Genomic DNA, 14,355 nt, shown 5'->3' with positions numbered 1-14,355 from the left:
CAGATCATATGACACTTAGATTGCACATAGGTGGACTTTATTTAACTAATTATGTGACTTCTGACGGTAATTGGTTGCACCAGATCTTATTTAGGGGCTTCATAGCAAAGGGGGTGAATACATATGCACGCACCACTTTTCTGTTATTTATTTTTTAGAATTTTTGGGAAAAAATTATTTTTTTCATTTCACTTCACCAATTTGGACTATTTTGTATAAATCCAAATAAAAATCCATTTAAATTACAGGTTGTAATGCAACAAAATAGGAAAAAAATGCCAAGGGGGGTGAATACTTTTGCAAGGCACTGTATGTGTAGTGATTTGACATGTAGAAAGGAAGTATAAGTTATTCACACACTCTTAGGTAACTAACGTTTAGGCAGCTGTAGCTATAGAGTGTGGGGCAAAATTATTTTATTTTCTAAGTGTTATGTTCCACCGGCCTGTACCTCGCCAAATCCGTTTTTTCTCCTTTCTGTATTACAGCCGGGTGCTAATGAGCTATGACATGGACAGCTAGCTAAATAACTGAGCTGAAACACTTGGAAGGGGTACTCAGTAATCCAAATCAAATTTCTTCCATTTTAGTATAATATCTAAAGAGCCCTACGTTGACAAGACCAGGATTGGCGCTTTCGGCAAAGTAAGAGACGTTTTCTCCTGATAATTATGATGTTAATTAGTTGCATGTAGTTACATCTGAATTGGATAATGTTCACTTGAACCCCTTGTATTGTTCAGTATCTATCTGCCAACTCTGATGTGCTAACCACCCTTGTTTTAAGTATAGAAATCACTAGGGAGGCGCTTTAATCTTTGCTTATTCATATCAACATATTGAGTGGTATATTAAGATTGCTAGCTACACTCTTCAACTGAAGTGCAAGCTGTCAATGCCAGCTACAGTGTTTATGCCTACCCTGTGTGTTTTTTCTTATGTACTGTATTGCTGGAATTGTGTGTTGAAAGTACATTTGAAAAAGACAGATCAGATGTGTAGTGCTAGCTCAACATTTACCTTTGGACCAAATATATATAGTTTTAATAGATTCTGACACCTCTGAGAGGATATTCATAAAGAGAAGATGAATTATGTTGCCTCTGGCCAAGTCCATACCTCCTCCTGGCTGCTGACGTACTAGAGAGTCCAGAAGGCCAAAAGTTATTCTGAACTAATCATCCACAATGGGAAACATAAACTATGGAGGAATCTGCAACTTGCAGTTATGGACATGGGATATTTAATATTATTCATTATCAGGGGCATTGTCAACTAGCCTGGTCCCAGACCATAGAAGTTGGCAAGACGGCACAAACAGATCTGTGACCAGGCTAATGATCTACTACTCTTGGGTCTCCAAACTCAATCTTTAAACTGAGCTTGAAATGAACCCAACGGGTTTCTCTTTCTTTCTTTCTTTCTTTCTTTCTTTCTTTCTTTCTTTCTTTCTTTCTTTCTTTCTTTCTTTCTTTCTTTCTTTCTGTCTGTCTGTCTGTCTGTCTGTCTGTCTGTCTGTCTGTCTGTCTGTCTGTCTGTCTGTCTGTCTGTCTGTCTGTCTGTCTGTCTGTCTGTCTGTCTGTCTGTCTGTCTGTCTGTCTGTCTGTCTGTCTGTCTGTCTGTCTGTCTGTCTGTCTGTCTGTCTGTCTCTGTCTCTGTCTCTGTCTCTGTCTCTGTCTCTGTCTCTGTCTCTGTCTCTGTCTCTCAGGTGTATGGAGGCTACGTGACCAGTCTGTTACTAAGCGCAGAGGATTCCCCGGTGAAATGTGGTGCAGCCCTCTCACCCATCACAGACTTTGACCTATACGGTAAGGTGTGTGTGTGCGTGCTCGCATGTGTGTGTAAAGGCTTCTTATCAACATGATGGTGAAGACACCCCTCTCAGGCCAACACTATGGTGCCAGAGAGAGGTACCTATGAGAGAGAGAGCATGTGCTTTCCAAAGTTACAAGAGCAGTGATACTTGGGATGGAAGTGTGAATGACAGCAGAAGCAGGTGAGGGGGTTTATGACTGTTCATCTCAGACTATGGTTTCTCTCTGAAAAGATGGATGTGTTTGAGTGCTCACCTGACAAGAATGAATACTCATCGTTAAGAAGTTTTAAAGTAAACCACAGCTGCACATGACATCGTCTGTAGTCTTTTCTGCTTCTTATGGTGTATTGAGGTATAACGAGGTGTATATGTAAGAGGTATACCATGCTAAATGAGAGTTATTAGTGCTAGCATTTACCCACCTTATTTGTATCCACTATGTCCCTTGGTAGGAGCTAATTAATTGATTCCTTTTGACAACCTCTCTTCCAGCATCAGCTTTTTCAGAGAGATACCTTGGAATGCCCAAGCCTGACCCAAGAGCATATGCGGTATGCCTTCTTTATTCTTTATTCAGCCTTCACTTGGACTTCATGTATGAGCTGTGTTTTTCTATTGGCTCGTAATTGAATATGAATGTAATATAATATCAATGTAATACTGTATATCATATAATATAATAATATCTATGTAATTTCTCTACAGATGGCAAATCTAGCACACAGGGCATCACAGTTCCTAGACAAGAAGTTTCTGATTGTTCATCCAACAGCAGATGGTATGAGATCCTTGAAACCTTTCTAGCCTAATAAAATGCTTTGTGTTTTTAACAATAAGACGGTATGTGTTGGTTTCCTTTTCTCTCACCAGAAAAAGTCCATTTCCAGCACACAGCTAAATTCATCTCCCAGCTGATCAATGAAAAGGCAAACTACACTCTACAGGTGAGAGGTACTTCACAGAATGACACGTAGAAATGGGATGTACAGAATGGCTACCATCAATAAGGTGCACCAATTTAACTGGAACACACAAGATAATGTGTCATGGGAAGCACATACACTAACTCTGCCTTGGTCAGCATCCCGGAGTCGCCTCTTCACTGTTGACGTTGAGACTGGTGTTTTGCGGGTACTGTTTAATGAAGCTGCCAGTTGAGGACCTGTGAGGCGTCTGTTTCTCAAACTAGACACTCTAATATATTTGTCCTCTTGCTCAGTTGTGCACCGGGGCCTCCCACTCTTCTTTCTATTCTGGTTAGAGCCAGTTTGCGCTGTTCTGTGAAGGGAGTAGTACACAGCGTTGTACGAGATCTTCAGCCTTCATTTCTCAGAACAAGAATAGACTGACGAGTTTCAGAAGAAAGTTATTTGTTTCTGGCCATTTTGATCCTGTAATTGAACCCACAATTGCTGATGCTCCAGATACTCAACTAGACTCAAGAAGGCCAGTTTTATTGCTTCTTTAATCAGCACAACAGTTTTCAGCTGTGCTAACATAATTGCAAAAGGGTTTTCTAATGATCAATTAGCCATTGGAACACAGGACTGATGGTTGCTGATAATGGGCCTCTGTATGCCAATGTAGATATTCCATTACAAATCAGCCGTTTCCAGCTACAATAGGCATTTACAACATTAACAATGTCTACACTGTATTTCTGATCAATTTGATGTTATTTTAATGGACATTGCTCATTTGCTAATCCAAAATGCATCCCGGTGATTTGTATGGGGGTATATTTTGGGCTGGAGTTCTGTAATACCACACCAGTTGAGGGATTAGACCTCACAAAGCACCCCCCCCATCTCACTTAATGAGATTATACTCCCCTCTTACTAGGCATGCTTTAACAGGGTAAACTAATCCCATTAAGATATGGAGCATTTAGAAGTCAGCGTTTAGGTCATCGCTGCCTCATAGGTCCCCTTATATGCTCTGCTGTGTGTTGACTGAGTAAGCCTCATCAGTAAGTCAGCCACTGGTAGTTGTCTGATACACTACATGACCAAAAGTATCTGGACACCTGCGAACATCTCATTCCAAAATCATGGGCATTAATATGGAGTTGGTCCCCCTTTTGCTGCTATAACAGCCTCCACTCTTCTGGGAAGGCTTTCCACTAGATGTTGGAACATTGCTGCGGGGACTTGCTTCCATTCAGCCTCAAGAGCATTAGTGAGGTCAGGCACTGATGTTGGGCGATTAGGCCTGGCTCGCAGTCGGCATTCCAATTCATCCCAAAGGTGTTTAGTAGGGTTGAGGTCAGGGATCTGTGCAGGCCAGTCAAGTTCTTCCACACAGATCTCGACAAACCATTTGTTTATGGACCTCGCTTTGTGTACGGGGGCATTGTCATGCTGAAACAGGAAAGGGCCTTCCCCAAACTGTTGCCACAAAGTTGGAAGCACAAAATCGTCTAGAATGTCATTGTATGCTGTAGCGTTAAGATTGCACTTCACTGGAACTAAGGGGCCTAGCCCGAACCATGACAAACAGCCCCAGACCATTATTCCTCCTCCACCAAACTTTACAGTTGGCACTATGAATTGGGGCAGGTAGCATTCTCCTGGCATCCGCTAAACACAGATTAGTCAGTCGGACTGCCAGATGGTGAAGCGTGATTCATCACTCCAGAGAATGCGTTTCCACTACTCCAGATTCCAATGGCGGCGAGCTTTACACCACTCCAGCCGACGCTTGGCATTGCACATGGTGATCTTAGGCTTGTGTGCGGCTGCTTGGCCATGGAAACCCATTTCATGAAGCTCTCGACAAACAGTTTTTGTGCTGACGTTGCTTCCAGAGGCAGTTTGGAACTCGGTAGTGAGTGTTGCAACCGAGGACAGACTATTTTTACGCGCTGCGCTTGGCAGTCCCGTTCTGTGAGCTTGTGTGGCCTACCACTTCGCGGCTGAGTCGTTGTTGATCCTAGATGTTTCCACTTCACAATAACAGCACTTACAGTTAACCGGGGCAGCTCTAGCAGGGCAGACATTTTACGAACTGACTTGTTGGAAAGGTGGCATCCTATGATGGTGCCACGTTGAAAGTCACTGAGCTCTTCAGTAAGGCCATTCTACTGCCAATGATTGTCTATGGAGATTGCATGGCAGTGTGCTCGATTTTATACACCTGTCAGCAACGGGTGTGACTGAAATAGCCGAATCCATTAATTTGAAGGGGTGTTCACATACTTTTGTATATATATAGTGTACTTTGAAGGGGCTTGATTGATGATGATGATGATGATAATGATGATGACATGTTTATTATAGCGTCTATATGAAGCTGCATGTATATCCAGAGCAATATGAATGGATGTGTGGTGACCAGTGTGTTATATTCCCCCTCAGATCTACCCAGACGAGGGCCATTTCATCCACAGCGAGGCCACACGGCAGCACCTCAGCCAGTCGCTGGTCAACTTCTTCGAGGAGTGTTTCCGGCTACCAGACAAGGTGTTCGAGGAGAGACTGGAGGAGGAGATCGAGGAAGAGGGTTAGCCCAGAAAAAACCAACCCCCCAAACCAGAGCTCCAGTCCACGCCTAAGCACAATGCCAGCCCCCATACCTGGTTTCCACAATCCACATGATATGCAACCATCTCTTGGTTTCAACCCTCTTTAGCTCAGTTTTCACCTTCTGGGATTCCCCTGCATTTCAGCATGATCAACCATGAGACTGCCGCGTTGCAGATCAACCCTGAGACTGCCACGTTGCAGATGCTCACTTAACTCCTCATCCTCTGTTTTTCTCCTCCTCCTCACCTTTTGATTCAGCACGACTCCACAAGCGACCGTCGGCAGCCATTTTTTTTACATCGACACAATGAATACAACATTACGATGAAGGACCACTAGCTGACGTCATATCTGGAACGTGTTGAAAAGGCGGTCGTGCCAATTATTCTCCGGTCAGTCTATGTTTAAAAGACAAGCTCCTTGGATTCCAAACGACTGGTGAGAGGAAAGGAACATCAAAATCCACCCACAAACTTTACCAGTCAGTGAGGAGAGGGAAGACTCTATAGCACAAACTTTACCAGTCAGTGAGGACGGGAGACTTAATAGCACAAACTTGTGGTCGAAGATACAGACTCCACGTAGTATCTGATGGGTCAAACTGGCTCCAGCCCAGTGACTGGGGGGTGGGTGTCTGTGGAGAAGGGAATGCTCCTATTTTGAAAATCGTGAAGAGACCCTTTCATGTCGGACTGTGCTTGTGTCTGTTGTTGCTCTGTCAAGTAGCACATTAAAAACATTCCCTTTTTGGACATCGATACTTTGTATTTGCAGTGTTCAAGTTTATCTTGGAATCTTCTTGTAGCCTCAAGTATGTATTTAAATGGTGTAGTCTCCATTTTTCCATGTCATGAAAAGATGGGCAGTGAGAAGGATGTGAACCGAATCACTGTTTTGTTTTGTTCTTGATTCACTTTGTCTTGGTTTTGTTGCAAATTGTTCTCCTCCAGTCGTTTTGAAAATCGAAGCATATTATATTTTAGTCACTGTGCCTTACTTTGGGAGCAAGCGGTCCTTTTTATGGACTCCTTTTGTGAAAACAAAATACAACATGGCTCATTGTAAAGAAATGTTCTATTGACCATGGCACCAACTACTGATGGTTAAACCTTCACTTTGTAATGTTGTCATAGAGTAAGTATGGCATTATATCAAGAGTCAAGTAAGAAATGGTCTTCTCTAGTTCCAAATATAACCAATTTCCAAAATGGTTGTAAACAGTAGTTGCATGTATCCTTACATTATTTTACAGATGTTCAAATGGTAATGAAATTGTTTGTCTGGCTAACGACCACATAAAATGGTTATGTTTTAGTAAATGTTGTGGCATTCCAACCCCTCTCAGTATTAAAATTCAAACCCATTGGTGGGTTTGAGGTGCCACTGTAGAATTGGTGGTATTTTATGGCCAAAAGTAGTAGTAGTAGTACATTTGTATATAAGGTAATTAATAGCTTAGAATTATTATCACAATCTTTACAGTATGAAATACAAAGGAATTCAAATCATTTGAATTCTTGAGTCACAAGTCTGCATTTTTCATTTGTCATTTTATCTGAATGCTCATTCCTGTTACTTTGTCAATGCATGTTATCAAGTAATTTGCAACTCAATGCGATCTTTGATAGCTCTGTTTCAAAAAAGTATTTTTGACAGCTTGAATGTTCCATACTGGCATTACATTTACAGTAGTATCGTGATTGAGATCAGTCTCGTCAGCTTGATGTGTAAATGTTACTCAAATGTCATTTTAGTCTCTTAATATCTGAGTGTTATTTGTGCATAAATGCATTTTGAAAGTTACATTTGAATATTCATTTTTGTTCTCCTGTTTCTGTCCTTGGGTTGAGTTTAAAGTGGACTTTGCTATCGTCAGCAGCAATGGTAAACTTTCTGACACTGGCGATTGAACGTGAAGATGGACTTTTGTCAATTGACCCAAAATAGTACAAGAGACAACTGTGGCAACATGGCAGAATGTGGCATGGGGGTAAATATTAGAAAAAGTATTTTATTGTCGTACTCTTTGTAGTTTATTTATTTTGGTTCTTGTTGCACAATTGTGAATGTTCTCTGTTTTGAATTGTGCTTCATATTAAAAACATTTTTAATCCTCAAGCTACACAAATCAACCAACTGTCTTGTTGGATAATGTAAGAAAATATGCTTTTAGGTTTGTTCAAAAACATAAGACGACCATAGTCATACGAACAACTTTACTGTTCTCAGTTAGCCTACTTTAACTTTTCAAAACCTCTAACCAAAATATACAAATCAAACATCCAGCTTTTAATTTACAGAAATGTAAATCATTAAATGTTGCCGCAAAAATATAATTACAATTATTGAAATAAAGATGTAATAGTACATACTCACAAAAAAACAATACTCCATAAAAAGGAATCTATTGTTCAAAGGCAGACTTGATTCTAGTGTAGACAGGATTGTAGTTTTATATCAGTACCATTTTAAAAAAACAATACTTTGGGTCGTTCCACAAATTAGGTGCCTTTTGAGTAGTATAACTTGGTGAGATGTTATTTCACCTATTTTAACATTGTCATAAAGAGCACATGTTCAACTTAAACACATTTTCCCATCAAGAGGTTAAATTTAAACAATGACTATAGTAAGTGCCAAATAAAGTAACAGGGTTGACGACTTCATCTTAAAATCAGCCATAAATCCCTTAGTGACAGAGGGAATGGAAGCTTGTTGTGTGCAACGGAGGGGCAATTGAATTCAAGCTTCAACAAAATAAACGTATTGTTAAAACCTTTCTAGCCTGTCTTATCTATTGGTAACAGGGTTGAAGTGTTATGCTCGACCCGCTCAGTTTTCCACCACAAAACACCAGAAAATGGGTTAAAATAATAGAACCAGCTCACCTGCTTTTACACTGATTTGACTGAGATGTTCAATGTCTCATTTAAAAAATAATAATCACCATTAAAACAAGAGTTCAGTTCACTTAACAGGGTTGACTTGAAAAAGTGGGACAGGTTTTTTTAAACCTTAAAATGAATCACTAGTAACCTTAAATGACTGTCAAGCAACAAAATAACTAGGGCTTTACAATTACATTACATTTTAGTCATTTAGCGGACGCTCTTATCCAGAGCGACTTACAGTTAGTGAGTGCATACATTTTTCATACTGGCCCCCTGTGGGAAACGAACCCACAACCCTGGCGTTGCAAGCGCCATGCTTTACCAACTGAGCTACAGGATGGCGGATACATACATACAACTTAATAATTAAATACTCGTAGATAAAAGGTTGAATATTTTGGGACGCACATCATAAAGGGAGGGGAGGGGTGGAGGAGTAGAAAGATGGCTGCTGTGTGTTTCTCTCTCAGGATGATATTCTCTGTTTCTTTCTGTCATAATAACATGATAAATCATCATGGTGATAGAACAATAAAATAAATGTTTTAAAGAAAGTCAACGAATGAAACTGAACTTTTTCCAGTGCACAACCTTAAACCAACAACCAGGAAAAAGAAAGAAAGAATATTTAAATTTTAAGTTCAGTCCTCCAATGATCAAGCAAGTCTATTGGCCTGGGACTTGAAGATATGGGGATGATTTCACCCCTGATGTAAGGAAAAAATTAAAAGAGATAAGGGGTGGAGGGAGACAGAGCAGGGGGTTTGGGAGGGGCCTGGTGTTTGTGTAAGTGTGTGTATTAAAAACAGACAGCAGTCATTAAGGGTGGAGTCCAGTGAAGGCTGTTGGGAGGAGCCACAGGAGGACGTGCCCACTGCAATGGCTGAAATGGAAAAACTGAACGGAGTCAAACGTGGTTTCCATATGTTTGATACCGTTCCATGAATTCCATTCCAGCCATTACAATGAGCCCGTCCCCCTACAGCTCCTCCCTACATCCCTACAATGATGGTGAACTTGGAGAAATGTTGGGGTTAAGTGGGTTAAAATCTTCCTAGAAGTCACAAAGCATGCACAGATAGCATCTTTGGCACTTTAGCAAGTCTTTATTCATATAAAAAAATCATATATATTGAATTTTCCATTTAAAGGGCACTTCCAATTAATATATTGGGCGACAGGTAGCTTAGTGGGTAAGAGCGTTGTGCCAGTAACCGAAAGGTCGCTGTTTCTAATCCCCGAGCCTACTAGGTAAAAAATATGTCGATGTGCCCTTGAGCAAGGCACTTAACCCTACTTGCTCCTGTAAGTCGCTCTGGATAAGAGCGTCTGCTAAATGACAAAAATGTAAATGTAAATGTAAATATAACAGGCTTTTAAAATTCAATATTTGTGCACAATTTCTACTTAAAATATCAAAAGGCACTGATTTTGTGGAACGACCCCTCTATATCAAAAGTAATATACTTGTTCAAAGGCAGACTTGATTCCAGTGTACACAGGATTGTAGTTATATATCACTGCCCTCTTCTCCACCTCTTCATCCTGAAATTTGTGAAAGTTTTTTCTAGCTGTTAATGAAAAAAGCAGTGGCTTAGATTAGTGGTTGAAACATATTGTAACAGGTGGAGTTCGATCTTGACCACACCCTTCATGGTTCAGCCAAGGGGGGTACATTCAAGAACTCTCCCTTTTACAATAACATCACGCTACATATTGAGACAAACATACAAAAGATTCAGTGACATTTTGCAACACATTACTGTAATAACTACCTTCATTGACAAAGAAATCGGCCATGAAGAAAGTGGTCTTCACAGCCAATGGAGTGTGTGGAATGTACGGCTCTGTCATTTCAAATGCATTCTTTTCAGGGTGCCACTGGGTTCCATAGATGGGGAAACCATATGCTACAGAGAAAACAATTAACCTATCAATGAATGTCATCTTATGTGAGTACATTTTCCCGTTTTTTTTAAGTTACTGTATATACACTACTGTTTGCTAAGTTAGAACAATGAATGTGCTTTACCTTCCATAGTTGACACAAACTCCGTTTTCCCATCACTGCTTGTGGTCAGGACTTTGTAGAACTTCCTAAGGTCTGCATTGCTGTTATATGTCTGGATTGCAATGTTGCACGAATAGTTCACAATTAATGCTACAGAGGATACATAAAAGCCTATCACTTGGTGATTGTACACAGACACAATGCAAATACCGCCAGAGTGAGACTCCATCCATGGGAGTTTGCAGTGATTGGCTCAGAGGCCAGGGCATCCAGGATCTCTGCTGGGAAGCCCTTGAACAGCCTACTCTCTCTTGATCCTGAAAGTGTAATAATTTCACATTACTTCAAGTTGCAGATTATTGTTTTGGTGAGACTGTGTGCATTCTTGCAGCATTTGGATAAGTGTACCTGTTCCATTTGTGATCATTTGGGTAATGTAATTCTGGTCAAATCTGATGAGTGATGCTTTTCTCTTATGTCTGTATGATAACATGGTGTTACACGCAAGTACAGGTACAACATACCATTAGTAAAAACCAGTGGCAATGCCACTCCACTGGTGTTGGTGTGGGACAGAAGCATCTTTCCACTGGTCAGGTACGTCAATTCCTCAAATCCAAGACACGTGCCCCATACAGGGAAATAGTCACCCCTTGAGTTGGCCTAAAAAGTCAATATTTTTTCCCAATAAGAACAGGTTTATTTCCCCACATATTTGGTAAGGTAAAATAAAGCTCCAGAGACAATATGTGAAAGTATCAAAAGGAACATGTCATACCTCTATGGCAAGCTCGTAAAATATTCTAGCAGCGTTTGCATACCCAGATGTGAGGATGCTAACACCACCACCAGGGTAGAGTATTCTGGGGGGGGGGGGGGTATATATAGATCATTAAATCATTTTTAAAATATAGATTACAAAAACAACACGACAGTTGGTCTTGTACAGCAAATAGCATAGTTGACACCTACCCGTTAATGGAGTTGAACAGTGTTTTGTACTCTTCCAGTGTCTTATTTATCCTGTAGAAATCACAGAAAAGTTTGTCAGGGGTTCATAGTAAAGTAGTTGGGAAATTAAACATTTGGCCTATCTAATATTCAGTCCAATTTTATGAGATATTCATAACAATATTTGAAAAGCTGTTAAGTGCTCAACTAACGTTATAGTACATTATCAATCTACATGAAGCTTACATCACAGGGACGACTCTTGCTCCAGCAGACTCCAGGAACTTGACATAGGATGCGGCTATATAAGACGCCTTCTGTGGTCGAGGCGAGTGTACCTCCTGCGCCAAAACACCTTAGGAAATCGCAGATACAGTTTAGAAAGTGAGTTACAAGGAGTTGAATAAAGTTTCAACGTATTTTCAGTAAAGCTACAATATGTAATAAAATATTCCTTTGATTTTGAAGAATAACCTGTACCTTAGGCCTACTCTGAATGGGTTACATTTATAATAGAGAATAGTACCCATCATTCTGAGGACTAATTGTAGCTATGGTTTCTGTATTTATTATCAGATTGGACTTTAAAGAGGTCGAACTAGATATGCAACATTCTAAACTCACATAATCATCTATTAGGCAGTGTTAATGATACAGGTAACAATTTATAATAAATACATTATGTAACGCTTTAGTTTCTTAGTCATGTGATGCAGAATCTCACCAATAATAGGCTCGTCGTTCCTCTTCAGCGTTGTGCACAAAGACAAAGTTGAGAAAGCAAAACAAAACAGTAGGGCAAAATTGCTCATTTTCTAAACGTGTTTCCACATGTGGATCAAATGTTTCTTGTTAAAAATTGGAACGAGCTTCTCCGTCTAAAGAGGACTTGATGGTGATGACACTGAAACCTATGACATATCTATAGGTTGCATACAGTTTATGCTTCTCATGAGGAGGATCTCTTCTTCTTCAATGAGGTTTAACGGCGGTTGGCATCCAATTTGTTGCATTACCGCCACCTACTAGACTGGAGTACAACTCCCTTATATTTTGCTTGGGGAAAAAAAAAATGTATATATATATATACCCTTCCATCTAACACTACACTCACAAATTCAAAATAGAGGAAGATTTCAATTGCATACTCCTGGCGTCCTTCTCAAAACCCATTGGAGAAGGTCAGAGGGGTGGGACCTTTGGCTTACTCATCCAATGGGTTTTGAGGAGACGAAGGAGCGCGGGTGGGAGGATGTTTTTTAATCAAATGAGAAAAGGCCACAACCTACGAAAAGTTTCCCATGTTTTTCCTTGCAGCTTAATAAAATCGAAATGCCCGTTTTCAGCCTTCAAAATAAAAGCTCAAACTGTAGAGGAGAGGTTTTTGTTTTTTCTCTACTATCTTTGATGAAAGTGCCCCTGAACCTTGATCACATTGAAATTTAATAAAAATGTAAAACAACAATATATTTCATTGTTCTAAAGTGTTGGTGAATTGAAAATAAAAATAAGATATGACCCACAGGCGGCTGGTGAGGGGAGGACGGCTCATAATAATGTCTGGAATGGAGTGAATGGAATGGTATCAAACACATGGTAACCATGTGTGTGATGTGTTTGATACTATTCAATTTACTCCATTCCAGCCATTACTATGAGCCCCTCCCCAAGTAAGGTGCCACCAGCCAACTGTGATTGGACTGTACATTAGATATAATAATTGGACTGTATGCATCAGCTAATCTCAAATATGAACGGCTATTCTATAGAATACCTGAAAATTGAACAAAAAAAGTGTGGCATGTCCAGCAGTTTCTGTACAACGTGTCTTCAGACAGGCATCCACAATGTTATGATATGAGGAACAAAAATGACAAAGCATTTTTAAATTTATACATCCACTATGATTGGAGGGATTAGATAAATGCATCCATTCTTCATCCATTTGTTTTTGTTTTTAAATAATAAGGATAAAAAGTGTTTCTGTTGGCGGAGATGAAAAATCTCCCACAGTATTAAGTATTTGGCGCCCTCAGGTGTTCATTTCTTAGAGGTGCGTAGAGCAGGATGCATAAAGCTCATGACGCATTGAACGGGGGAAACACAAGCTGTGTTCGAATACTCATACTAACCGCACTAAGCGTACTATTTGTGACGTGAATTGAGTATATAGTATGCTTATTGATCATAATATGGATATAGTTAGTATGCCAAAAGTTCCCGGATGTCGTACTAAATTCGCCAAAATGCTTTTAGGGCCCATAATGCAATTCTTCCGAAGATGGGCGTGGCTTCAAAACGTTTTCAGAGTTGAAGAAAATGGCGAGTCCGACTACAGCGGACACAAATTCATTGCTTTAACTAATTATGACAAATGTTAAGAAAATGTTGAGCAATGTAATAAAGTCAGGACTTTTCAAATAAGTTACGTTACGTTGGCTGACAATTTGTTAGCTACGCTATCCTTACGAACCGCATAGCATTACAGCAGTATGTACCGGTATGTTAGCTAGTTACCTAACGTTAGTTGGCTACTAATACATCGAACTTGCCAGGCAGTATATTAACTATCTGCTATCTAACTAACTATCAACATTTATTGACTTGATTATTCACATAATTCTTAGCTAAGTGGTATAGTCATTGTGCGTTTCAATGGAAAATTGTTAATTCTGGCTATCTTCTCCGATTTCAGAGCACTCTTGTCTGAGTCGTGTGCCAGAGCGCAGAATAACTGATGAATTTACGAACGCTCAACACCCGTCGAATACGCCGGTGTCAGTAAACGTCTGCAAAAAAAAGCGGAATTCAATTGTTGCCAGCAGCACAGTTACAGTCACCAACGCTCTGGATAACATGAAAACAGCCTAATCAGCTATGCTAGGGCGAGTAAAATGGTCAGAGTGAGGTGTTCTCTCATTTATGTGCAAGATGGTGCCGACAGATAAGGCAGCCATGCTAGCTCCTAAGCAACTTTGCAGTATTTTGTTTTTTATGTGTTATTTCTTACATTATTAGCCCATACAATTCGGAAATAACTTTGGGATATAAGAGCGGCGGTAACTCACCAGCATTACCAGCATCATGACCAGGAATACAAATTGGATCCTTTGTTCGTACCCCCAAGGGCAATTTAACTGATTCCAGAGGCTGATCCAAAAC

General features: G+C 40.1%; 2 protein-coding genes across 2 annotated transcripts in view; one reads left to right on the top strand and one right to left on the bottom strand.

Moving 5' to 3' along the window:
• LOC311104449 (A-type potassium channel modulatory protein DPP6-like) overlaps window positions 1–8,280 on the top strand; it is a gene marked incomplete at its 5' end in the record, with an annotated part of 187,995 nt that extends 179,715 nt beyond the window's left edge. Inside the window, 6 exons of the mRNA XM_084146287.1 lie at window positions 591–645; window positions 1,709–1,808; window positions 2,309–2,367; window positions 2,522–2,594; window positions 2,687–2,760; window positions 5,173–8,280. Of these exons, the coding sequence (XP_084002413.1) occupies window positions 591–645; window positions 1,709–1,808; window positions 2,309–2,367; window positions 2,522–2,594; window positions 2,687–2,760; window positions 5,173–5,322 (511 nt within the window). The 3' untranslated portion in view covers window positions 5,323–8,280. The remainder of the gene's footprint in view (window positions 1–590; window positions 646–1,708; window positions 1,809–2,308; window positions 2,368–2,521; window positions 2,595–2,686; window positions 2,761–5,172) is intronic.
• Window positions 7,540–12,364, bottom strand: ggh (gamma-glutamyl hydrolase (conjugase, folylpolygammaglutamyl hydrolase)). Its single transcript, XM_084146302.1, has 9 exons — window positions 11,918–12,364; window positions 11,440–11,548; window positions 11,215–11,265; window positions 11,021–11,105; window positions 10,767–10,905; window positions 10,453–10,559; window positions 10,264–10,354; window positions 10,007–10,141; window positions 7,540–9,802 (listed from the first exon to the last, which is right to left on the bottom strand). Exons 1-9 carry the CDS (start codon window positions 12,003–12,005, stop codon window positions 9,684–9,686), a joined length of 924 nt encoding a protein of 307 aa, XP_084002428.1. The 5' UTR covers window positions 12,006–12,364; the 3' UTR covers window positions 7,540–9,683.
• Window positions 12,365–14,355: the final 1,991 nt, after the last annotated feature.

The sequence above is a fragment of the Coregonus lavaretus genome (assembly GCF_964263955.1).
Source record: "Coregonus lavaretus genome assembly, chromosome: 2".
NCBI classification, from domain to species: domain Eukaryota; kingdom Metazoa; phylum Chordata; class Actinopteri; order Salmoniformes; family Salmonidae; genus Coregonus; species Coregonus lavaretus.
This window is presented reverse-complemented; position numbering and strand designations above follow the sequence as displayed.